General features: G+C 39.5%; 1 protein-coding gene across 12 annotated transcripts in view; it reads left to right on the top strand.

Annotated features, from left to right (window-relative positions):
- ARHGEF28 (Rho guanine nucleotide exchange factor 28) overlaps positions 1 to 26,935 on the top strand; it is a 137,959-nt gene that overhangs the window by 99,202 nt on the left and 11,822 nt on the right. For 7 of the 12 annotated variants that reach the window (XM_085212830.1, XM_085212833.1, XM_085212829.1 and 4 more), the window contains 15 exons: positions 173 to 313; positions 733 to 983; positions 1,787 to 1,909; positions 2,262 to 2,379; positions 3,239 to 3,493; positions 4,429 to 4,505; positions 5,839 to 6,017; positions 6,591 to 6,685; positions 10,827 to 11,009; positions 13,468 to 13,599; positions 14,305 to 14,399; positions 18,067 to 18,105; positions 18,188 to 18,235; positions 19,990 to 20,469; positions 21,689 to 21,989. In XM_085212830.1, the coding sequence (XP_085068956.1) occupies positions 173 to 313; positions 733 to 983; positions 1,787 to 1,909; positions 2,262 to 2,379; positions 3,239 to 3,493; positions 4,429 to 4,505; positions 5,839 to 6,017; positions 6,591 to 6,685; positions 10,827 to 11,009; positions 13,468 to 13,599; positions 14,305 to 14,399; positions 18,067 to 18,105; positions 18,188 to 18,235; positions 19,990 to 20,469; positions 21,689 to 21,989 (2,517 nt within the window). Of the gene's footprint in view, positions 1 to 172; positions 314 to 732; positions 984 to 1,786; positions 1,910 to 2,261; positions 2,380 to 3,238; positions 3,494 to 4,428; positions 4,506 to 5,838; positions 6,018 to 6,590; positions 6,686 to 10,826; positions 11,010 to 13,467; positions 13,600 to 14,304; positions 14,400 to 17,838; positions 18,106 to 18,187; positions 18,236 to 19,989; positions 20,470 to 21,688; positions 21,990 to 26,935 lie in introns of those variants that run through there. The other 5 variants (XR_014880340.1, XM_085212831.1, XM_085212837.1 and 2 more) reach the window with 5 other exon arrangements.

The raw sequence follows: 26,935 nt of genomic DNA, 5'->3' as shown, positions 1-26,935 counted from the left end.
GTAATGCTGTTGACATCTGTCAAGCTTTTCCTCTGTAATACCACTGCATTTGCAGAAATTGTTTGAAGTTTATCCCTATGATGTGTCCCCCTTACTTAATCAATAGATGGTCAAAGGAATGTCCCTTAATGTTTTTCTGGCTGTTACTTATGAGATTTACATTTTACCACAGTTGAGGTGGATTCGTCTCAGTGGACTGACATCAGTTCAGATGCACAGGAGTTTGAGGCTGAATCATGGAGTCTCGTTGTGGATCCGATGTTCTGTAACAAGCAAGAAAAGGATGTTGCCAAAAGGCAGGATGTCATTTTTGGTCAGTATATCAGAGCTTCATGTAGATTTAAAAGCAATTTATTGTAGAAAATAGAGGGAAGCAGGCCTATTTTATGTCTGGTAGAATGATTAGTTTGATTTATAATAATAAGAAGATTCAAAGAACATTTTTTGCCGCAGATTACAATGTTTCCTAGAGTTGAGGAAGTGTTGGAACACGTTGACTACCTAAGACACTTTTACCCTGTTCACTGGAACTCATCCCATCTCCAGTTTAAGCAGTGGCTACCCCAGTACACTCAGTGCAGGACAGTTACAAGAGCTGCACTAGAGCTAGATAAATTAAGACTTTTGACTGATATAATCTGTTAGGTTTTAGACTAATACAGAAAAAGTGATAACGACTGTATAATGAAGGTGTGTAAAATGATTAATATGCTATTTTCTTTTATACTGCAGAGCTGATGCAAACAGAAGTGCATCACATCCACACCCTCTTCATTATGTCTGAAATATTCAGGAAGGGAATGAAGGAAGAACTACAGCTGGACCACAGCACGGTGGACAGAATATTCCCCTGCTTAGATGAGCTACTGGAGATCCATAGGCAGTTCTTTTGCAGAATGAGGGAGAGACGGCAGGAATCGTGTGAGGAGGGGAATGAGCGTAATTTTGTAATCAGCAGAATCGGAGATATCCTTGTGCAACAGGTAGAGAGGCATCAGTTCTATTAATTCTTTATGTACTCTAGGTTCTCAAACAACATACAAAGTCTAAAACTTCTTTGGATGGGAAGAGGACTAAGATTGCCTTATAAAATTCAAAGTTTGGCCCCTTTATGTTGCAGGCTGAAGTAGCAATAAGAGAAAAATCATTGCTGACAGGTAACTGTTAGGAACTGGAGATAAATTCCTACATTTGTGGTACAAGTGATGAACTTGAGATACTATTCTTGGTAGGAAGCTTCTCTCATAATACCACAGATTGCTAAAAACAAAAGCAATAGATTCACTTTGTCAGCGATTAAGCAGAAGAAAGAAAGAAAACAAGAAAAAAATAGTCTGTTTTCTGTGCTCAGTCAGTTATGCCTGGCATATCAAGGATTGCTGTTCATGAGAGGAGGGGTGATCACTGTTTATATTAGCTGTACTCTTTTCTAGAATTGAAGGGATCAGATGAATGTGAATAAGCCTCAAAGGAAGTGTGTTTGCAAAAAGATGAAGCGGTGTTACAGTAGCTAGTCTACTTTATTGGCAAGAATGTAATGCTTATATTTGTCCAGCTTCCCTTCCTCTTCTTGCTCCTAAAATGGCTAGCCTGTTTTTATTCTGCATTGGTAGGACCTGATAGTGAAATTCAGAGAACTTGAGAAACAAGTAGCATATGCGTTGCTGATGCTGTATGTATGTAAAATACTATACATTTATATACATACTATAAAATATTATACATACTACAGTCTGTTAATACATGCTTTTTTTGTTGAGCACAATTCAACTTTTAATTTCTTCAGTTTTCAGAGGAAAATGCAACTAAAATGAAGAAAATATATGGAGAATTTTGCAGCCATCAGAAAGAAGCTGTTAATCTCTTCAAAGAGTTGCAACAAAACAAGAAGTTCCAGAATTTTATTAAAGTAAGCTTCTACAAGACTATGATCAGTATGGAGTTTTTACTTTAAATTTAGGATTGAAATTATATTTTTAATATAATAAAGAGGGCAAGATTTTTCCTTTTTCAAGAGAAAGCTGATAAATCACGTTTTTCTTTCAATTTTTTTAAAGCTTTGGTGTCCAGTATGTGTTACATGCATGTTCCTGTTACAGCATACCTCATCCCTTGGAGCAGCAATTGTTAGTTGGGGATAATTCAGATAACCCAACATTTTATTTTAGTTCATTCTAACATATTGAGATCATATTTGTTATTAGTCCGTTGGTGCTTTAATATGAATTTATTATTGATAGCATGTATTTGTGTCTGTGCAGCTGAGGAACAGCAATTTGTTGGCACGCCGCCGAGGAATCCCTGAGTGCATTCTGCTTGTCACTCAGCGAATCACCAAATACCCTGTTCTAGTTGAAAGAATATTGCAGTACACAAAAGGTGAATAAAAGCTGAGCATTGTTTCATGTCTGAAATTGTAGTACATTTCTAATGAAGGAATATGTACTGTTACAATTTATTCCAAGGATGAAATTCACTGTTCTGTGCAGAACCAGAGCAATGAAAGTATCTACTGTTCAGGTGGATATTGACCAAATGGTGTGTCTGGTATATGAAGTCTTTGCCATGGTTATGATATGAGAATCTACGAGATTCCATCCAGGTAGGGCCTAGAAGTCCAGAAAAACATGTTTTAATGAAAAATATTGAACAGAGGATGTGAACTAATTCAGGCATGTTCTGCATGTTTTTTGAAATGAATTACAGTCAAGTGATTTGTGAGGTTAGCAAAATGCTTCATAAATTACTGTTCAGCTTTTCAAACAAAGCATTAATTATCTTGCAGTTTTGTAGAGCATTTTATAAACGCTATTAGCTTACAGATATTGCCTCTAAAATGGGCTATAAATTAGTATTGTACAAAGCTTCATATCCAAATGTAAATGTTTTGTCCTTGAAGTCCTATTCTAAATTTAACTCTTAATCAGAAGTGTACTATACTATATGATTTATTTAGATTAAAAAAAAAAAAAGTAAATTTTATCTGCTCATAAGTAGATCAGAAGTATTGAATGTGTAGACTAGTGAATAAATCTGAGGTGCCTGTCATCTTTTAATAGGTAAATCAAAGGCAAATACCTGCAGTGCCTCTAATAAACACTGCCAGGTTCAAGGTGAAATTACAGATTTATCAATTTTAGCCTCACATTATGTTCATTAGTTCCCAGAAAGTAATGAGTAATATCTTGTCTTGAATATGTCAGTTACTGTCACATTGTTTATGTTTTGCTTCATACAGAAGGATCAGAAGAACATAAAGACCTATGCAGAGCCCTTCGTTTAATTAAGGACATTATTGCAGCAGTAGATTTGAAAGTTAATGAATATGAGAAAAGGCAAAAACTGATGGAAATTCTCAACCGAACTGAAAACAAAACATATACAAAGCTGAAAAGTGGACACATTTTTAGGAAGCAAGACTTGATGGGGAAAGAGAGAATACTTCTTCATGAAGGTTTAGTATACTGGAAAACAGCTACTGGTCGTTTCAAAGGTATTCCATCCTGGCACTGAAGTCCTCTGCAGATAACATATGGAGGTTGTTTGGTTTAAGAGTGTTTTAATACAACCTGTGTTGCAAACAAATTTCTGAGGGAATGGTATTTAGAATATTCAGCTAATAAGTAGAAGCTGGAAGAGTAGCTCTGGAAGCTGCTGCCGTATATAGATAACACCTTGTATATTTAAAATAACAAGCTTGCATACAAAGCTTGGGAAAATGTGCTTTTTACGTTTTACTCTCAGTTGCATTTCTTCTTCTAGTCTCTTTTTACAGTTTGGAGTTTCATCCCATGATGCATGTTCTTGTATTGTACATTTGTACTGTTCACAGCACTGACCGTCATCTACTGCTCTGTAGTAGTACTGGGACATAGACAGTGGTAAAGAAATCCTGAAGCTACATTTGGCTGGAGCCCAATTTTCACACTCAAGCCCAGAATCTAATTTTCACATGTTGGGATTTGTTTTTTTGAAACTCAGCTAATATTTATTTTATGGCTTTACAAGCCTGTATGCTCACTGTTATTCCATGAATGTTTTCATTAGTATAATGTTCAACTGTGAGTATATTTTACAACATGGATGAAACAAAACTTGTGTAGGGTGCTCTGTAGTAGGCTAATTTTTGAAAGCTTGGAGAAGCTGCAGGGAAGTTTGATTGAGAGTTTCTTCTTTCTGTGGGCCAGTGCTTTAGCACTGTGCTACAGGAGGGTGGATATCAGGAAGTGTGGTCTTTCCCAGCAGGATCAATGGCTTGCCATTGCTTTGTGCAATACATAGGATAATCCAAGTATTTCTTGTTTGGCTTTACTGTAGGATTATGTGAGTTACTGACCAGAGTTTCTTCTTTTTCAAAGATAAAAAAAGAAGCTAAGCAGAACAGTAATATTTTTCATTAAAAATGTATTTTTTTTTCCTCATTTTGAGATACCCTAGCTCTGCTTCTAACTGATATGCTGCTGTTCTTACAAGAAAAAGATCAGAAGTACATTTTTGCAGCTGTTGTAAGTATATTATCAGACTTGTGAATATATATGTTACTTTTTTAGTTATGTACTACTCAACAGTTAGATCCCTTTCCACATTATTCTCACATACTGTTTAATTTCTCTAATACTGATAATATATTCAGAACAGTAATATGGCAGTAGATGGAAGGTTAATATTCTTTTCAAAGTTGAGTTTTTTTATTTGAGAAGAGAGATGAAAACAATAGAAGGAGGTTTAGTGACATGCCTCATTTAATTATGAAGCTAGGAAGCAGAGCAAGCTCTTTCAGTTATCTAAAATAAATTGTAACAATAACAAAACAACAACAACAACTACAAAACAACAATAACAACAAACCAAAACAGAAGAATAATTTTGACTGCAAGTGTGGTGGTAGTAAACACATAAAATGCATTAAAGGTCATAGATTGAACTTCTCAAACTATATAAATGCTATATAAACACAGTGGCTCAGTATCACTGAGCCTCTGGTATTTGTTTTTAGCACATACCCGGTGCTTTACTTATTCATGAATACTATAAAGTATTTAACAAAATGGTTAAATAAGATGTCTGAATACTCAACTCTTACATTTGGTGGGAACACAAATAGGCTGAGTGTACCAGGATGAGAATTCACGGAATGACAGAATCACAGAATGGCCAGGGTTGGAAGGGACTTCAAGGAGCATGGATCTCCAACCCCCCTGCCACAGGCAGGGCCACCAACCTCTCCATTTAATAGTAGACCAGGCTGCCCATGGCTCCATCCAATCTGGCCTTGAACACCTGCAGGGACAGGGCATCCACAACCTCTCTGGGCAGCCTGTTCTAGTGCCTCACCATTCTCTCTGTAAGGAACTTCCCCCTGACATCTAACCTAAATCTTCCCTCCCTCAACTTCAAACCATTTCCCCTTGTCCTGCTGTTATCAACCCTTTCAAAGAGTTGTTTCCCCTCCTGTTTGTAGGCTCCCTTTAGGTACTGAAAGGCTGCAATGAGGTCACCCCACAGCTTTCTCTTCTCCAGGCTGAACAAGCCCAGCTCCCTCAGCCTGTCCTTGTAGAGGAGGTGCTCCAGCCCCTCGATCATCTTGGCTCTCCTCTGGACCCTCTCCAACAGCTCTCTGTCTTTCTTGTGCTGGGGACTCCAGACCTGGACACAGTACTCCAGATGGGGCCTCACAAGGGCAGAGTAGAGAGGGACAATCACTTCCCTGTCCCTGCTGGCCACCCCTCCTCTGTTGGAGAATTACTTCAACCAATTGAAAAATTGTCTTCTTCTGAAAGTGTAGTATTTTATGATAGAGATATTTATTTTTATGTGTATTGTGACTGTTCTTCCCAGGACCAGAAGCCTTCAGTCATCTCTCTTCAGAAGCTCATTGTAAGAGAAGTAGCCAATGAAGAAAGGGGGATGTTTCTGATTAGTGCTTCATCTGCGGGACCTGAGATGTATGAAGTTCATACAAACTCCAGAGAGGAGCGTAACAGCTGGATGAGGCATATTCAAGATGCAGTGGAAAGGTAGAGAAAAAGGCTTTTGTTTTCACTCTGGTAGTCCAAAGTGAAAAGGAGGTCATTTGGATATTTTTGGCAGTATGCTTTCCATTCTTTGTTGAGTTCAGAGACCCCAAAACCTCATCATCAATTCTGTCAGACTTACTGTGTTACTTCTTATTTCTCACTGAGCCAGTAGACCTTTCCTGTTCTTCCAAGATGTCCTTATTGTCACTTTAAGTTTCCCTTACATTTGCCTTTGGCACTGGGTGCTTTATTGAATCTTGCAAATGCCCATGCATCCATTCTGGGTAAATCCTCAGTCTCACTTTGGTATTTGTCCATTAGGCATGGCAGGGAAGACATCGCTCTTCAGATGTGAGCCTTATGCTAAGCACCATAGACTTACAGTCTTGCCAGGATTAAAAAGGAATCCTTCAGTCTTGTTTATGCCTAGTTTCTGCAAAGTGGGCAAATGGCACAGGTCTAGTCTGTACCAAAATTGGTTGATATTTTGTAGTTTCTTACGAATGCAACACTGTACTGAAAATGAGTATATGTTCACATATGACTTTAACTGTCTTTCCTTCATTTCAACAGTTGTCCAGAGGAACAAGAAGAAGGAAAAATGGGTGAATATGATGAGGACAGACGTATCGCTGAGGCTAAAGCATGCAAAATTCAGAAATGTCAAGGTACGGTACCCTTCCTGCTGCTCTGAGATCTCGTGTCCTGAGAGGTTAGGATGGATGAATAACATGCGTATATTGGCTGATGGGTTCAGAATGGCTTAATAAGCAGAGTCACAGCAGAGAAAGCCGTGGTTGTCTGATTGTATTATGTGAGTTGTCTGAAAGAGAATCATTTTTTCATCATAGAATCATAGAATGGCTTGGGTTGGAAGGGACCTCAAGGATCATCAAGCTCCAACTCCTCTGCTCCATGAAGGATCATCAGCCTCCATATCTAATACTAGACCAAGCTGACTAGAGCCCCATCCAACCTGACCTTGAACACCTCCTTGGATGGAGTGTCCACAGTCTTTTTTCAAATACTTTATATTTTTGTTCATCTTACCATTTTTCCTAGGAACTGGATTTACTGTTCATATCCCTTGAGCTATCTTTGCTTTATGGTAAAACTGGTTTTCAGACAGATTTGGATAATCTTCTTCCCCTTCTCAAAAACTTCCTTTGCTGTGTTGTCCTACATGATGATGATGTGCAGGTATTTAAGGGCCTTCCTCAGCTGCAGTGCAGTCTGCATCATTCCATGGGAAATAGTAGGACTGTTTCCACCCTGTGTCAGTTGATTCCAGGTGTAGTGGACACTTCTCTAGAAGAAAGCAAACTCTGGCCTGTACAAAGGAATTGAGAAAAACATGTTGGAAATATCAATTGTGGCTTGGCTGCCTTTGACTCCTATTGAAGTTCATATTGAAGTTCTGTCATATCTGGCATGGCAGCACTTGGTGGTGACGTGACATCATTCAGGCCACGGTAGCCCACTGCTAGCCTTCACCTTTCATGGTGACTATACGGGACTATTGAAGGGTGAGCAAGTCTTGATGATTACTCCTTTGCTCTCCAATTGACAAATCTGCTTATGGATGGAGATCAGGGAGTTTTGGTTGGTGTGATATTACCACTGACACACTATTGTGATAGCTAACAGCACCTGTTGTTCTTCTACTCTTAGCAGCCTCACAACAGGAGTCCTCTGAGAGGCTGAACAGTGTAGATAGCTGCTTAATGTCCTCCATGCCCAGGGCAGCTATACCAAAAACCCACTAGTACCCTTTTTGGTCCTTGAAATATCCTCTCCTGAGGAATCTATACCAAGGATACACAGACTTCTGGGCCAGTTGCAGTGGGGTGCTTTTGCCACTCATTTTCAGTTAGGCTCACTTCAGCCTCCAATACAATTAGCTCTTGGCATTTCCTGTCACTCCAGAAATACAGATGGGTTCTACCCCTTTATAACTTGATGGCATTGGAGTACAGTACGCTGTGTGCTGGTGTCCACTAATGCCTTTTACTCCAGTGGTTCTGATGTGCCAGGCCATCAAATCTACACGGTCCAATAAACAGAGAGAGATTGTTTTCTCTTGCAGCCTATGTGCCCGTGCCTCTTGGATTGAAGTGGATTTTCCAGCTCACTTCCTCATATTCTCTTCTTAGTCTCACAGCACATGGTGTGTATCCACTAAATTCGCTCTCTCAAGCAGAGGAACACTTCTAATAGCTGATACACTGGTTTGTACAAGTGGAGGAGAAAACTTTCTTTCTTTCTCCTCAAGCTGCTGAACCAATTTCTCCACAGCTGAGGCAGGCCCATGGGGAGGGAGTGACTTTCTTTGTATTGCTGGAGTTAGTCAGCCAATTCATCCAGTATTTGCTCATCTCCATCTTTCCAGGTAATTACTGCCAGTGAGTAAGATGATGGTGAACTCTGTACATATTTCTGCCATCTGGATTGTATGCACTTGACACTATCCAGATTTTGTGATAAATGAACATTTTTCAGGTCAATATTACACATCACTTACAGCACAGCTAATTCCGTCAGGTACTGGATACCTCTTTATATGGTGGCCCACTTGACTGGCAGACATAATCCTTGTAGGGATGGCTGACAGGATTCATATTCGGTGGGTGGGAGGGGGAAGTTTTTTCTTTCTTTGCAGTTCTCCTTTCCCATCTGTCTCACTTCCATGCCTGACTCAATTCATGCCATCAGTCCTGCTGTCCAGCATTGGAACAGCCAGGTGACAACAGCTTCACCTAGATGTCAGTTGAAATCTTTCCACATATCTCCACATATCCACTGCTCACCTGTAGTAAGGTGGTTACTGACTTATTTATAAGCTCTACCTCTTCTTCCACTTCTTGTGATGGCTGTGGTATGGAGTAGTATTCCTCTTCTTCCTTCCTTACTAAAGGAACTGACTTTCATGTCTATTGTTTCTGCTTGTGGACAGGGACAATAGATACTGGTATGGGTTGGTTCTCTAGTTCAGCTACAGGGCATGTTGCAGGAGCTGCATCAATCCAGAGGCATTTTCTTCTTTTTGATAATGCTGACAGTTTTAAATAGTGTTTGGTAGACATAGGCCAGACTGCAGCACAGTGCAGCAAGTTATAACTTTCTGGCCTACCAGGATGAGGACAAGCTTTTTTTAAAACATTCTGTCAGCTTTCTGCACTTCTTCAGAGGTGAGTTCCAGCCCGTCACAATTGTGATAAAGCCTGCCCTTATCCTCCCACGTAACTTGCCACCCACATCAACCTGCCTCAAGGTAGTGAGTGATATTTTTAAATAGTTTCTTAACCAGTAATAAAACTGGAAACACATGCAGAAGACGTAGGAATAAGATCATACTACTTTGAATATCCCAAGTATACACAAAATTTTCAACAACTCTTTCAGGTTACTGTATTTGTTGAGAGAACTGTGAGAATGATGGCACTACTGAGTACAAGTACCAAATTAAATTGAAGACTGGTATAACATGAGCACGTGCTGTATACAAACTAGCAAAATCATAAATAACCATAAAGCTCAATCCTACCTTCAGAGACAATAAACAACTTGCGAGTAATTAAGAAAAATAAGCTTGAAAGCAAATAAAACTACACACTGTGAACAAAAAGATCAGCATTGTGACCAGCAGCTGTTAAGCTGTTATACCACTTACAACTTTGTTTTAATGCACTTTGGTCAGATCTGTTGTTATCTCAACTTTTCGAGTTCCTCATTGTTCACCACAAGGACTATTGTGGTCCAACCTAGCAAGCAGCTAAGCACTATACAGCCTTTAGCTCAGTCACTTCTCCAGTGGAATGGGGCCGGGAATTGAAAAAAGAAGAGTAGAACTCATAGTTTGAGATAGATACTACCTTCTAAGACAGAAGAGGAAGAGAGAAATAATAGTAATGATAATAGTGTGTTTATATATATAAATAAATATTTACAAAACAAGTGATGCACAATTGCTCACCACCCATCACATTCAGACCCCTAGCAGTGGCTGCCCACCTCCAGCCAACTCCCCTCAGTTTTTTAACACAATGTCATATTGTATGGGACATCCCTCTGGTGAGTTTAGGTCAGCTGTCCTGGTTCTGTCCCTGCCCAGCTCCTTGTATCTCCCAGCCCCTGACTGGCAGGACAGTATGAGGTACTGTAAAACTGAAATGACCTTGGCTCTGTGCAGTACTGCTGAGCAACAGGTAAATCAGTGTGTTCTCAGCATTGTTTTTCTCCTAAAAGACAAGACAGAGCATCGTACCAATCACTAGGAAGAAAATCAACTGAAACCAGGACACATTTCATTTTTTATTGTTTTTATTTTTATTTTAAAATGTAGAATTGAATTCTGTTTCATTGGCTTCCCTCTGCACAATTTCCACATCTTTTTACTGCTGTGAGGAGAGAAATTTCAGCAGTCCTGCCTAAGGAAAGCCACAGGGGAAGGCGTCCTCTAGAGAGAGCACACGTTCTTCTTTGACACTGACACATTGAATCAGCATGTCTTCTTCTGGCCTGAGCCAAGTGGTTTTCCAGTGTTGCTTATTGTGAGTTCAGCAGAAGTGCTCCAGAGTACAGCCAAAGCCTTGTCATTGGTATAAGGCAGTTACCTACCCGGTGTCTTTTCCAGCTTTCATCAGGACAGACTATGAATGAATTCAATTCCTGGCCACTAATAAAACAACAAGTATGTTGCCTAGCTCAACTTAGCAATGTCTACGTGGTGTAAAGATTAGAAGTAATATCTGGAATCTGCTTTGCCTGCAGGATAAAAAATATTAATACAGTGTTCAATTTGGTTGACAGAATCACTGAGTAACCAGGACCAGCAAATCTGCAGTTGCTTGGAAGACAAGTTGCATATCTATGCAGAACTAGTAGATATGAGTGGATTTGAAGATGTTCATGTAGAACCTCACCTCCTTATCAAACCTGATTATGGAGAAACTCCACAGGCTGCTTCGTTGCTGGTAGCAGCACTTAGAGAAGGTGAGTTCGTGCGGGAAGTGTGCAGCGGTGTGGCTCTTCAGCTGCCATACGGGCAGATATTTCAAGGTAATAAGATATATCCATGTTGCCTTGTGCTACGGTTCTTCCAAGTCTCAAGAGGTAGCTGTGCCAAAGGTTGGCAAAGAACACAAAGAAGACTGTAAGATACGTTTAATGGGGATATGTTTAGTGAATAACATCTTATTATAAACAGTCCGGACCATGGTGTTAGATTTCATTTGAGGAATGTTTCAATATATGGTCACCTTGCAGTACAACCTTGTGAAGTACATCACTGGATACAGCATGATACAACATCTGCTCCCTTATCTTCACAGTTTGTTGATTTGACGACAGATCAGAATCCTGTAGGGTTATGTACAAACAAAACTGCAGACAGTCTTGACAGATTTTCCAAGAAATGCCTGCCATAATTACTGTAGGATAATTACTGTACCAAATTTTTCTGCACACTATCAGAGGGCGGATAGCTTTGCACTGTCTATAATGCAGTTCTCTGAAGGAATAATATTTGTGGGTGTTTTGTCTATTTTGAAGTTGAATTAAATTCCTGTTAGCTCAGTTGAAATGAGCCCTAATAAACTGAGTCATATTCGTCATAGGCCATATGCTCTTTGAGAGGTATTGCAAGATTGTAGTGTTACCTACCGTGAGAGCTAGTAACAGGAAAGGTTGGAATTCAGAGAACAATGTTACTAACAGAATTTGTCTTTGGCTGGGGAATATAAGGCAGGGATAGAATTACAGATTTCATTTTATCTGAAGTGGCAATCTGACACACCCGATTCTACCCACTCTTAATTTTCACTTTCTTTCACTCTAATGTTATTGTTGTTATCTTTTCACCTCACATTAACAAGTTTACAGCAATATATATGGAATTAGTTCCATAATACAACTCCCTAACAGTAGACTCTTAGCAGTAAAGCACAGTAGAGAGGGATAAATTTCGGGAGCACTTAAGTGAATTGGATATGCTCAAATCCATGGGACAAGACAGGATAAATCAAAGTTGTTCAGGGAGCTAGCCAGTGTTATTTTGAGGCTGCTTTCTGTCATCTTCAAAAGCTCATGGTGATCAGAAGAGGCTCCTGAGGACCTGAAGAATGCAAACATCATCACACTGTTCCTCAAGAGAGAAAATGCGGGGTACTACAAAGCAGTCGTCCTCACCTCAACCTCTGTGATGATGATAGAGCAAAGGCTCAACACATTTCCAAGAACATGAAGGACAAGATATGATTGGGAAGAGCCAACATGCATTCATCAAGGGAAATAGTGTCTGAACAAGCTGATGGCTTTCATAATGAGAAAAGAGCATCACGTTTTTTTCTGCCATGATATCTATAAGTCCTTCAACACTGCCTGCGCTGTCTGTAATATCCTTGCCGCTGAACTGGTGACATAAGGACTGCATAACTGCTTGGGAAATATTGGCTGGATTTCTGGTCTTAAGAGGATTATGATCAGCTGGCAATGTGTTATTAAGGGATTCTGTGAAGGATAGATATTGAGATCATTACTTTACAACATATGTATTAATGAAGTAACAATTGAATTGTGTAAACTCTCAGCAAATTCATGGTTGACTGCAAACTTGGAGGTGTAATCAATTGAGGAGAGACTTCAACAAATTGGGAAAATGGACTGAGTGAAACCTCAGGACGTTTGGCAAAGACAGTTGCAAAAGTCTGCATCTGGGATGGAGTAGTGTGTGTGTTGATATAGGCTGGATACTGAGTAGATCAGCTTTACAGAAGTGCACCTGGGAGTTCCAGTCTACAGCAGGTTGACTACAAGTCAGCAACATATGCTTGCCAGCAAAGGAAGCCAACATCCTAATGAGAGAAGTGTTTCTAGCAATTTGAGGGAGATGGTTCATCCTCTGTTCACCCATGGTGAGAAATATTAGTAGTGTTGTGTCCAGCACTGGACTCCTGAGCACAAGACTTATTGAAAAATGTTCAGCAAAGAGCCCCAAGATGATTAGGAGTCCAGAGAACATGGGGTTTGAGGAGGGGCGATAGAGCTCACTCCTGAAAGAAGGTGGTTTGATGGATGTTACTGTCTTCAACCACTTGAAAGGACTGTAACAGAGAAGCTGAAGCTTTTCCTGGATGTGCTTGGCGGTAAGACAAGGAAACAAGTTGGAACATGGAGAATTCCAATAAAATAAAGGGAAAAATATATACTATGAGAGTGGTCAAAAACTGAAGCATGTTGCTCAGAGGTGTTGTGAAATGGCCGTTCTTGGGCACGCTACAAGGTGGTGTGTACAGGACTTTGAGTGGCCCAGTTTTGTTGACCTAAGGGTTGGACTGTATAATCTCCGAATATTCCTTTCCAGACTAAACTATTGTACAATTCATTGTCATTGATATGTGCATAAAGGATCTATTTCCAGGGCCTCAGTAACTGTTCGTATTTTCCTTCCTAGTTGAAAGTCTCCACGTTGCTGTCATGTCATCACAAGTGAATGAAACGGACAGATTATCAGAGGAAAGTACAGAGGAATTAAGTTTGAAGCACAGACTTAGTGCCAGTGAAATCTTGGAATCTTTCCCTAATGGTGAGTAAAATTTGATGTTTTTATGTGCTCAGATTGCTAAAGTAATTGATAGAGGATTTCTTTTTGGAAAGTCTTCTCAGTCTGTGGCAGAATCAGTAGAAAATAATTTAGTAAAAATTGTCTTTGGGCAAACACTCTGAGTAAATTGTCATATAACTTAATTGAAGTGAACGAACTGTATCCATTGCAGTTTCTCCATAAGATATGTCTGCAATCAGCATTACTGAGTCCGATTTTTGAATGTTCATACATAATATTTATATGTTTTCTAGTCTTTATTGCTCAGCTTTGCAGCAAATGTATATTGCTGTGTAGGCCTTTTTTCTGGCAGCCAATTTTTGTCAGAAAGCATGAAAACCAACTTGTTAGTGGGATTGATATTCTGGTTTTTCAACTGTAAAAAGTACAACATAATGTTCTTGCAAAAAAAGGCAAATGTAGTCCTGTACACTTGTGGAGCATGTTTACTAATATGGCTATATTTTGAAATATTTCTTAATTGAAATGCTAATGATTTTTAAGATAAGATTGTCCCACTTGTGCCACCCTGGCTTTGCATATTGTTTTCTGCCAGCCTAGAATCCTTCAACATTAGATATTTTCAGCATCCCATTAGTAGCTGTAAGAAAGTATACCCTTTGTTTCTGCAATCAGAATATGCTTTGATACCTTTCTCTTGCATCCTGTTGGGGTCTTATTTATTAGATGCAGAAATGAAGGAAGTTGAAGAATCATCTGAAGTTGATCTCAGTGCTTGCCCTGTTGAAAAGGAAATTTCTGATGCCAGTGTAGACTATAAGGTATTGTAACTGATTTTTCTTTCATGTTGCACTTATCTCTCTGGGCAATGGGAATGTAAGAGCAGTACAGATTTTTATGGAATATCTGAAGATTATTCTAAAATCTAAAGTATGGGATAGGCACATTTCATCAAAGTCCAGATAATTCAGTTTAGGAGAATTCACTGTAATTAACAATGAATTTATAAAAACATAAAAACAAAACAAAACAAAAAACATAAGAACCATAATAAATTCAAGCACAGATCAATTTTCCTACTAGGCTTATAGAGCAATGAGTGTGGTGACAGCCACAGTGCTTTTCTGTGGGCTATTTAAGATCCTGGTGCTCTGCTGTCATCGTTCAATGCATCCATCCCTGTGGAGCTGATAGTATTCCCTCTACTCCCTCCTCCTATTCACAGGATGATGAAAGTCTCCTGCAATGACAGAGACTTCTGCTAATGCAAGGAAGACATATACATTGGAAGAATTTCATCCTGAAAACGAGCATATAAAATAGGATGGATTGTCCTAATGCCAGCTTGCTTCAGAATTCTGAATTAAAATAAAACAGAGCAATTAGAGATCAGAAGAGAAACTGCCCATTTTTCAAAACCCTATAGTTCTTAAACAAATCTGAAGAAAAAGCAGAATCAAAAGTCGGTTCTGAGCAGAATTATAAATGGCAAATTTAAGGGAGCAGGAAGGAGTGCTAGAGCAAAAGCAACATGGGTTAATGTGAAAGTAAATGGAAGTATAATTGTGTAAGGTTTAGATAGAACCACAAAAGCAGTAAAAGGAAGAGATAGAGGACATGAAAAGTTTGCAAGAAAAGGAGATACATAGCATTAGGGTAGTGTCTATCAGATCCAAAAGAGGGTGTGTGCCTGAAACTTTGTTTTTTCTAGGTCTTTTGATACAACTCTAACTAATATACTTATCTTCCTGTAAACCTTGCCTCATGTTCAGCTTTATGTCATCTTGCCTACCCAGACTGCTGTTCTAGAAGAGCAGCATTAAAAGTGTGCATGAAAAAATAGTGGAGTATGATTCCAAGTAAGGAGTCACTGAAGTTAAGTTAAATGAAATGAAATAAAATAACCTAATGAATGGTGGTGGTGCCGGGAAGGGTGGGGGAGGGAGGAGGGGCACGTTGGGGGGGCTAAATCTACAACTTTGAAAAGTTCTGATAGTCCCATATATTAAAAATGCCATTGGAGTTACAGAGAGAACAGAGCCACATTTTTCTCAGAGATTCACAGCAACATGGTGAGTATAAAAGATAACAAGTTGAAGCAAGGAAAATTCTGACTATGTAAGGAAAAAAGTCACCACAAGAGAAGGGTAATCAAGCAGAGTCGAGTTGCCCAGAGAGGGTGAGGAATCTCCATCTTTGGATATTTCCAGGATTTGACTGGAGAAGGCCTTGAGCAACCTCATCTAGCTTTCAAGCTAGTTTTGAGCATCAGTGGATCTAGAGGGTCTCAAGCAAGCTTTTCCATCCCAGTTTACTCTTCCGATCTCGACTGTTTGGGAAGCTGTTGTATCACATCTAACCGTGTCAAAATTAGATTGACCAGGAGGTGGCAGAGCGAGCAAACAAAACACGAAAGGTTTTCAAAGGCGGGGGATGTCCTCCAGCCCCTGCCTTCGGATGCTGTTTGTGCTGCCGTGAGGTTGCGGGATGGCAGCACTGGGCTTAGGCAGATAGCATGGGCGGAGAGCCAGAAAGCCACAGTGAAAGCCTCCAGCTCTGGGGTTAGGTGCATTATATAATAAGAAGACCGTTCAACAAGCAATACTTGGGTGCCAAGTGGGTAGAAGTGGTGGGTGGTCTCATCCCCTGCTCCTGCCTTGCATCTGCAGTGATTGCTTGAGGAACACATGCAGCTTGCACCAGGATTTGAATATCCACGTCTTTGCTGCTTGTTATTGCTCTTAACAAAGAGGGAAGAGAGGCAGAGAGGTGGTCTTAGCTTTCAACACAGGTTAAACAGCTGAATACATGGATTCTGAGTTACCTATGCTTAAAGGATTTGTGCTGAAGTGGTGTGATACTATTATATCACTATGTGACTTGGTTAAACCTTCCTTTTGCTCATACTTACATTGTATAATTGTAAAATAGTTGAGGTTGGCAGGAACATCCGGGTCCATTTGGTCCAACTTCCATTGAAGCAGGGACACCTAGAGCAGGATGCCCATACCTATATCCAGACTATGTCCAGTCCTCAAGTGCTGCCTTTAGGAGACCGTGACAGGTGCTTGAGTTAGCCACTTTCTGCCTCTTAGCCATGCAAAGCTAGCTGAACCTTTAATCCTTATGCACCCCTCCTCTGTTAAATTAGACAGGCTTTATGAAAACAAAAAAAGTATAGAGTTGATCCCACACCTTTGTTCAGTTTTTGGGTCTTCCTTCATACAGTCTTCCTCACCTCACTCGCATCTTCTCCTCGTCTTGCTTCTTCACACTCCTCCTCTTCCCTGCCTGCTGCCCATCTTAGCAATCCAGTGCAGGAGGGCCAAATTACTTTGCATCTGCCCTGGTACTATATAGCATCCCCATTATATCCTCTGTGTCTGGTGGCAAAGCAAATTGTTTGGTTCATTACTTCAATAGTAAGAGGAGGAGGAGGTGAAGATATGGGGACAGAAATATGAAGGGAGATGATGGAGAATGAAAGGGCTGGAGGAAATGTAGCACCTGGTGTTCCCTTTCCTCAACCACATCTTCATTGTGTTTTGGGGCTTGGACTTTGTTGTTTTCATTTCCAGTTATTGCAGTGAAATGGAGCAGTTTGCTGTGCTCTGTGATGGGAAATGCACTCAGAAGAGAACTTGGGAGAATCAGAGAATGATCAAATATTCTCCAAATCCTCCTCCACTCCTAAAAAAAAAAAAAAAAAAGAAAAAAAGTAACAGAAATCATACAGGAAGTCTTCCCAGTGTAGCCTCATAAAGGATTGTGTTTTATTTCTCCACTGTTTCATCTTATCTTTCTCAGAGGAGCTGTTTTCGTGCAGAAAAGATTATGGGTGGCTTCACCCCATAAATTTAAAAAGCTTCTTAAGAAAAAGGATAGGGTGGAAAGTGCAAAGTGGCTGAGCACACTGCAAGTCCAGCTGCAGTGGACAGCAGCCCTAATGCTGATAGGTTTCCCAGTGCACAGCAGGCATGCAGCCCTTGCTCAGCTCCCTGCACACCAAAGGCACTCCCTGTAACCCACTAATGTAACTGCCATCAGCTTCTTGCAGTATTCATGCCTTGATTTCTGAAGATTCATGAGCTTTTTCATCATACTAGAGGTAATCTAAACCCATTCTGCTCAATATACAGAAGTCTGGTTACTGTATTTCAAAATTGTCAAGTAAACAGAGAGTGAATGGAAATGTCTTTTTTGTGTAGCTTTAGTCACAAGAGGATTAAAATTGTGGATGAAATATTTTTGTTTTTACAGTTGTGCTTAGGATCTCTAGTGATTTCCACGGAAACTCCAGTGTTGATGAATTATTAGTCTTCAGAGGTTATTGCTTCTGTCTTTTTTCACCTACTCACAAAAAGGTTTGACTCAGCACTGCATATATTAGCAATGTGGATGTCTCCCCTAGTAAAATAAAAAAAATACCTAGATGATACAATTGCAAAATAAAGAACTAGTTTTTAAAGCAACATGTATTTATTTTAGGGAGGAAGTATGAGTTTCCCAGGATCTACAGGGACAGAGGTGAGTTTATTTAAACCCCAGACAGAGTGTAGTTAGTTAAGAATGAACAAAACTTTGAAAATCCTTCTCTTTTGTTTTCTAGATTGTACAAGCAATCCAGAATTTAACTCGTCTTTTGTACAGCATACAGGTGACTACTCCACAATCAACTTTGTAGAGTAATTGGTTTTAGTAATTTACTTCTTAAGGCTTGTTTTCATCTTGCACTATTTTAGTTGTTACGTTATTATCCCTACTGACTGTTGTACAAGATGTCTTACCATGTATTTTTGCTGTATGTCAGTGATTTGTTCCTTTAAGAACTGAATAATGCTTGCTTGGAGATCACTTTCTTCCCTAAGAGGAATTATGTACAGTCCAAATGTCTAGGGAAGAAGTAAGGTGATATTTGAACTGATAAATTGAACTGATGTTATTTCATGTACAGATTTTGAAATTTATAGTTCAAAATATTGACAGATGTAAGTATTTTGTTTAGAATATTATCCTGGTGACTTCTAAACTACACCTAGGCCACTTATGTGACCAACCAACCCTTGATAGATATTTCAACATCAAATCATTATTGTTTTATTCTGTAGAGCCTTAGTCAGAAGTGTTTGGCTCTTTTTGACAAGTTAGAACATTTTAACTTATTTTTCCTTAGGTGCAATTTTGAATATCAATTTTAAAATGTTTAATTTCAATATGTTTAACTTTTAAACCTTGATATTAGCATACTTCCTAGCAATCCTGGAAACTTGTGGATTAGCAAATTAAGTGGAAGCAGTGCAAAAGCAAAATAATAAAAAACTTGTAAATCAGGAAGAGTTTTGTAAAAATTGAAAAATAGATGGCTTAATACTGGTGACAGTAAAGTAGGCTCAGAATCATGCCTTATAGTTCTGACCATGAAAACTTGTATATGCTGGCAGTGTAGGTGCAGAGAATCAAGCAGGGAATCCTATCATTGTTCTGTTCACAAAGCAGTGACCTATTACTAGCAGACCTAGGACTGAGGAAGAGCCGATAGAAGTGGGAACTGCATATTGTGTAAAGCTAGAGACGACTTCTAGCGTGGACGGCTTGGGGCAGTGGTGCTGCAGGAATTCTCTGGGAACATCTGTGTAATTAGCTTCCTACGTCAGTTCTCAAAGACCAACTGTACACTAAGCGCATCAGTAGGCCTAGGCCTTTCTTGCTTTTCTTTTAGATACTAGGAGTTTTATTTTATTTTGATAGTGGATACTGTCACAATCTTTAGTGCAAGCGATGTCACAATATCCATGTAAAGGATGACATATAGTGCTCTTGGTTGTGAAAAATCTACTGAAACTTCAAACTAAAACCATGACTACACTGTCAATTTCTGCTGGCATGGGTCAGGTGCATGTAAGGAGTAAGATGACCAGGCTGTGTTGGAAGATGTTTGTAGAACTGTTGTTAGTAGGACTAAACTGCTGCAGATTTACAAGGAGACCCTTATGTCTTGTGTGAGCTGCACAGGAAACAGTGCACTTTTCTCTGTATGCACCAAATCTGTCTTAGGAATACTTTGCTGAGTGTTGCATTCCCTAGGCCAATTCTTTAATGCCCTCTTTAACCAAGAAAGATTGTTTTTCCTGTGTCTTAACATCATCTGGCAGAACAGGACCCCAACTGTAACTGAGGCATGCAGCTGTAGCCTAAACATTATATATTATAACACCAGCTGCAAATCAGAAGCCTCATTAAATATGCTTGAAATGTTTGCATGCTTTTAGAAACATGTCTTGGTATAGGCGTGAACACAGAGTTCTCTGCATGAAGGTGGAACATTTTTATATAATGTTTTTAAACAAAAATACAGAAATGCGTGGATGCTAATATTTAAACATTTGTGTTTGATTTCACTGTGGTGTCTAGGCAGCATTAGCTATCCAGGACAGCCACAGAGAGCTCCATAGGTTACTCCTGCAAGAGAATGAGAAGACCAGTCGTAGCCATAGTTCTTGGATACCTCTCTTCCTGGAACCAGAAAAATACCGTAATTCAGAAAAACAAAGGGAGGAGCTGGCAAACATCAACAAACTCCAGCAGCAGTTCCAGCAAGAGCAGCAGCGCTGGCTGCGTGAATGTGAGCAGTGGCAGCAAGAGCAGGAGGTGAGGGCAGGCCTGTTAGAGCAACGGGAGCAGGCCTGCAGCTGCCAGGAGGAGCTGCTGGAGAAGAGCCGCCAGGGGCTTGCACTGCAGTTGCAGGAGTTCCAACAGAGTCTGGAGAGGTTGCAGGAAGGGCAAAAAGTGTTGGAGAAAAAAAGGGACAGTATCAAAGTGCAGAAGAAACTCCTCTGGCACTGGAAGCATGGTCTCCAAAGCAACCTGCTGCTGCCCACAGGGAGCCGTGAGGTATGTTTTTCTCCACTGTAACTACATCTGTGGCTCCAGCCTGGACAGTGAAATTGCTTGGAGATGGTCATTGATAGGTGATGCATTTTAAAGCAGCTCTGAGGCTGCTTAAGCATTTCATACTGAAAATAGTTTTTCTTGCAGTTGAATATGAAGGAAGCTCTTGCTCCAGTGGGTAGAGTCTTGTTTCCATTACTGTTCTCTAAAGCACCTGAAAATCAAAATGAAGTCACCTGGATTCAAAGCCTGCTCACTCAAGCAGCTTTTTTTCCCTCAGGTTTTCATTTTCACAAGAAAAATAGTAGAGCCTTTCTTCAGGTCATCACCTCCCTACTTTTCAGCTGTCAGCTGACCCATCTCAGGCAGTGACCAATCAGTGTCTAAGCCTGTGCCTGAATGAGAAGATGAAAAATTGGCCTCTGACCTCCTCCTTTTCATCCAGCTTTTGTGACTACAGTGTGAACATTACTTTTCTATATATTGCTCACATAACTCAAACAATGAAGGCACTGTGTAGTAGTATAACGTGTGATAAAACTTTGACTTATTTGGCCATGCTGAAGAAGTGGATGATAAAATAAAAGCTGAACTTGTCCATCAGCTTTAATCAATGGGACTTTTGAACTCTTCTGAGGAGGGAAACTTGAAGGATGACAGCCAGATGCAGGGATGGCTAGGATGTCACAGACAGAGGCAAAATAATGAAATTCTCATTTTCAAAGAGCCACAGGCTTAAAATAATTCTTAATCTACTGTTTCATTTGTGACACTGTGTTACGTGTAAGACTATCTCACACGTGTTTTAATTTCAAATAAACTATGAGACCTGAATGCACTCCATGCCCTGGGTTTTTTTCTGTCCTGCATTTTCCAATACCTCAGCAGCAGAGCTGGAGCAGGGAGGCTGAGTGCCAGCCCATTTTTTTTGCCATCTCTCTGAGCCAGCTACCTCGCTGATTTTGGATGGCCAAACATCATTACTGAGAATTGCTGTGTTTTGAGAGGGACCAAGACAAAGTATACCCAATTACTGCTGTTTGTTCCTGAGTGCATGGGAAATTTAACATGTTTTGATATTAGCTTCTGGGAAACTAAATCACTATATGCTATGAATCCTCATTTCTGTCTGACAGTTAACTGAAGGTATCCTGGTATAAGGGTTCTTCTGGTGCTGGACAGAGATAAAAATACTGTTTTCTTTTTTTTTGTTGTTCTGCAGATAATGGGACACGATCAGTTGGATAGCTTACATGATGAAAATGCGTTCTACTTAAATGAAGCTGTAGTACGCGTGTCTCTAAGTGGCCTCAACAGATCAGATTCTTCTCTTATTTATGAAGATGTTGTGTATGGGCTGGGCATCTCAAACTCGGATATGGCAAGGACTTGTGAAAATCAGGTGGACTTCAGGGTGGATACTTCTTGTCAACCAGCGTTGACCAATGAACTGTGGAAATCCACTGGCCCTTACCAGCAGATGTCTTTCTCCTGCAAAAGCAACAAGGATGCTTTTAATAATGGTAATTAATACCATATTTAGTAGTATGGGCAGAAAGAATAGTCCTAGGAAGGAAAGCAGCTTGGCAGTAGTGAAAGTAATCAGTTTTGCTAAAACAGTTGCATGCCATTTACATTCTTGCTGAGTGAAATTGAGAAAATCGGTAGAACAAAGCACAAATATAGACAGCGTTTGCAAATAAATGTATCCCTATTCTTTGTTGGCATAAACCTATGCTATCTTAGCATTGCACTGCATTGAAAATTCCCTGAATTCCCTGTACTTAAAACCATATTCATGAGAAACCCTAATCTGTTTCTCTCTCTTGTCACACTGAATCTAGTTTTGATCTTTTATGGCCTCTTCATTCATTATGATGAAAGTTGTAGAAAGGCATGTAAAAACACAGTATCTAGAAATCATTAAAGACAATGGTATGCTTTTGGTGTAGTAGCTGAAATGATCTGATGGGTTTTTCATGCACAACCAAGAGATTGAGGTGGCACATGGCAAATCAAAACTGCAGCTGACTTGCCCCCATCTTTCTGAGCTGGCAGCATGGGATGACTTCTGTCCCTATGCAAGCTGCACACTAATTAGGTCACAGCAAAGATCAATGGACAGCAGAACTAAGTAGGATCAGAAGTTAAAAACATATGCAGGTGCAGTGGCTCTAGTACTCTTCGGTCAAACACACTGGAAAGTCCTTGGTAAAAGAACTTGCTCCTTAGTACTCCTTGTAAAGAATTAAGCAGGCATTCACCACAGCCTTACTATAACATCATTCTTAGTATATAGATTGCCAGAAAAGCATTTCGTATTCAAAGCTGACTATTGTCATCACCACAATCAGCAAACAAAGCTGATTAGTAAAAGAGATGAGTATTTCTAAAAATGCTTAAATAAGTAGTGTGGAGAAACTTGTTCTAGTTTGAATGAAGCTGTCATTTTAGTAACAAGTTAGCTTAGCTAGTCCAAATTTGAAAGGGAGCGCATATGTGGGTTTAAACCTCCCAAAAGTAGATTAGCTTGCACTGGCAAGTGTTCAGATGCAAGTTAACCAGGATACTCTGTACATTAAGCCCACATGAGAGTGTCTAGTTTAATTAAACTGCAGTTGCATTGGTGTAATTGCACTGATTCTCAGATTAGCTGGTGGTGCTTCTCAGCGTAAAGATGCCCTTCTGGTAACAGGGCACCAGTGTAGCCCCAGCAGCCTGGGGAGCAGTGCTGGCTACGCACCTGCCTGAAAGGGAGGAGCAGCAAGCTAGCAGAAATCTCTCTGGCAAAGTCAGGTCTGTAAAACCTGCAGCTGCTGCCTTCGCTGAGTCACAGAGAGAGCACCATTGGCAAAGCAGCACAGCAAATTCTTGTGGCATCTTGGTGGTGCAGGTTGTGTTGTGAAGCCCCGGTGCTTCAGCAGGAAAGAAGGGAGCCTGCCCACTGAGGGATGCACCATCACATTCCACATTCCACTTTTGTGACTTGGAGGTTGACAAGTATGTCATGCAGTGCATGAGTCTGCATGATTCAAACTTGCTTCTGTCATGCATCTGGAGCTGCCATATAGGGAGCAGGGAATGAGAACGCTGAGCTTCCTCCTGAATGACAGATGGCAAGCTCTGTACATGGAAGTGAAGTAAATCACTCATTTCTAAGCAATAGGAATCAAGCTGAATAGTGTAAACATTTCATACTAGGAAGCAGATTCCTTTGTGATGCTTTTTGGCCATGCTTTTTCCCCAGAGAGTTTAGCAGAGTTTAAGAAGTGCTTGTGGCTTTTCTTCCTGACTCCTCTGCAGGATAAAGTCAGCTCTGATTGCTGTGAATGGAAGCCAGTAGGGATACAATGAGGAAAAAAAACAGAAAGAATTTTAAAGTTAGTTGAAATTTTCCACGTTCTGATGTCAATAAAATGTGACATTTTATTTTTCTGCATTTTTCAGCCAGCTCTATGCATATCATATTCATCTTTCCAAAACCAGTCCTAAATAAGAAGTTAAAATAGAATTAAAAAAAAACAACAACTGAGTATATCTTACTGAAAATAGCTGTGTATGGGAGACATACATATCCAGATCTTGTATATAATAATTTTGTGTGCTCAGAACACCAATTTAATTTCTTGATTTTGATTGACTTCCATAGAATTAGTAGGCATTGTATAAGAAGTCTGATCTGCCAAAAAAATTGTAAATTATTTAATGAAAAACACCACCTGACCGTCGTGTTGAGGGGTTAATCATGATGCATTCAACTGTATGTTAAATACTATGCAGTTTAAATGGAAATAACTACATTCCTCCAGTGCATAATTTTCCATTCATATTTTCTAAGGTAAGACATGTGTCTTTACATAGCTAGCATCATGATTATGTCTGATTGCTTTATGTGTATGGGAGTGAACTTTACTGAAGACCTTGGGGCAAGTTCCCACAAAGCTGAAACTGGCACAAGTACACTCACTAGAAAAGGTGTGTCAGTCAACAGGAGGAAAATGTGATTGAAAGAAAAATGTGTTAATGCTTTACACTAATGGTTATGAAATTATCTGCATGAAAGAAGGCAAGTACTTTGGCTAATTAGGAATTGGGGAAGTATAGGTTTTGTGTCAGATCAGACTGAGAATCGAATAAATTACATCTTGCATTTAATTGACATGTCAGGTTAACTAGCTGAAGTCAGTGTCTAAACATTTACCTATGGATTCAGCTCTTTGATTTCAGGAATCAATGCAATTTTAATTCTTTTAAGCTATGAAGTGAATGACATCGTAGTAAATAGTATTGCCTTTCTTTTCTTTCTTTTTTTTTTTTTTTAATTATTCAGATCTTGTATCTACAAGAAAATGAAATAATTTGACTGTAGAAAAAGAATCCGTTTATTGAAAAAAGTGTCTTCTAGAGTTGTAAAGTATTTAATTCGCAATAGAAAAAAAAAACAAAAACCTAAGTCAGTCCCAGAAACAATGTGTAAACATCTTTGTCCTTTACAGGAAATTCCTTTCCTATTCTTAAAGGTAGATTGTGCTAATTCTGATTGCCTTAATTGGACCTGATCTTAAAACGTTGGATGAGATTAATTTATTTTCCATTGATAATATTTTAATTGAGGTTTAGAGTGACATGTTATTTTTGGCTACCTAGAAATCAGTCATGGCCTAGTGATGTAGTATAAAAGTATCTGAGTGTGTTTGCAGCAGAGAAATTGAGAATGGTGCTGCATGAATTTGGTTCTTGTTGCCTCAGTTGATGTCAGAAGTTGTATAATGTTAAGCTGATGGAAATGTGATAAAAATCTCATGAAAGATGCTTTGTACTACAGTGTTAAAAGCCATCTGAAAATGTACATGCTGTTTCCCCATGGTTCCAAGTCAGCACAGGATTTTGGCAAGGGCTGGAGCCCAGTAACTCAGGGCTTTATTCAAATAAGCATAGCTATTACTGCCAGCACTGGAGGTGGTTGATGGGTTCCCATGTTGAGGACATTGTTGAATAAGATGACTTTCATCAGTGGGAACCTGTTAAATAATGACTAACTTTTACAAAAAATATCATCAGAGTTCTGCGTATGACCATTGTCAGTTAATTTCTGTAATGTTACCACAGTATGAGCTCCTTTTGAATACATTTGATTCACTCATTCTCTACACAGTGCATGTTTTACTGGTCTCGCGTTTTAACAGCATCTTTTGTAGCCAAAATCATATCAGCCCTGTATTGCCTATGGAATGGCATGGAAAGATTTTTTTTTGGTCTATTTTGATACTGTTTTTCCACTGTATTTCACAGCATTTGCATTAGTGGCTGTTTTTTATTTTTTTTGCTCTGTCTTTTAAACTTTCTGTCTTTTAATTGAGTAAATGTAAATCTGGGAACATCCAATTAATTCCATATTAAGAAACTGCCCTTTGCGTACAACTTATTCTTTCTGCTGTTAACATGGCTGGCTGCATAGGTAAGCAAAGGACACAGCCCACTTTGTGCTCAACTTTATTATTAGAATAAAATAAAATGGAAATATGTAAGAATATGTAACTGAGTAACATCAGCACCCATATCTCCCAGGTTCTAAATCACATTGATTTAACAGAAGGAGGAAGACCTTAATGCTGCAAGTGATAACAGGAAATTTGTTTCCTCTTTGTACCACAGAATGCTGAGTTTCATACTCTGCCATTAGATATCAGTATCTGTGAGATACTTGCTGGACATGAATCTCAGGGGAAGTACTTTTTCCTCTTGGGAGTAACACTGCTATTTGTTTAAAGCGGACAGCAAAAGAGATTATATCACATGGCAGTGTGATACTAAAGTGAAAAATATGTCATTGTAAGACATTTGCAATTAGTGTATTTGAAGTAGTGCTTTTCAGCTCTGCAGTGTTCGGGTTTTGTACTTACGTTACTAGTTTTCTCATCTCTAAATACTTCTCATGTGACCAGAGTAAGTGCAGTAGTGTTGCATAACCTTTTAATTAAGTCAGTTAATGATATTCTGTTTTTATTCTGTATGCTGATTTAAGTACAGATTTTCCTCTGTAACGCCTGTCAAATTTTATTCTTTTAACATCTTCCCGTTTATAACTCATTCATTAGGAGAGAAGTTTAAAATAGTGCCATGTCTTCAAGGTGATGAAAATAGAGTGGAGGTTGTCCATCCTGTCTTTTGAGGTACCACTGGCATTGGTGTAAATGTGTACTCAGGCATGCCGTGCCTGCAGAGTTCATAAACAGCAACAGAATGATGGCCAATTTTTTCTCAGTTTGCTCCTAGTTGTGGTTCCAGCAATTCTAGTGCAGTGTTTTTTGAAGCCAGTGGAATTACTGGCATCAATGAGATTGGAATGGTTTGGACTCTCATCTCTTATAAGCAGATCTATTCTTTACTTAAATAAGGTTGCTCCAGTGAATCTGGATTTCAGGAGCCTGTGAGGGGGAAAGGAGCAAGTTTTGAAGCAGAAGATGGA

This window comes from Meleagris gallopavo, chromosome Z (assembly GCF_905368555.1).
Source record: "Meleagris gallopavo chromosome Z, MGAL_WU_HG_1.1, whole genome shotgun sequence".
NCBI classification, from domain to species: Eukaryota; Metazoa; Chordata; class Aves; order Galliformes; family Phasianidae; genus Meleagris; species Meleagris gallopavo.
This window is presented reverse-complemented; position numbering and strand designations above follow the sequence as displayed.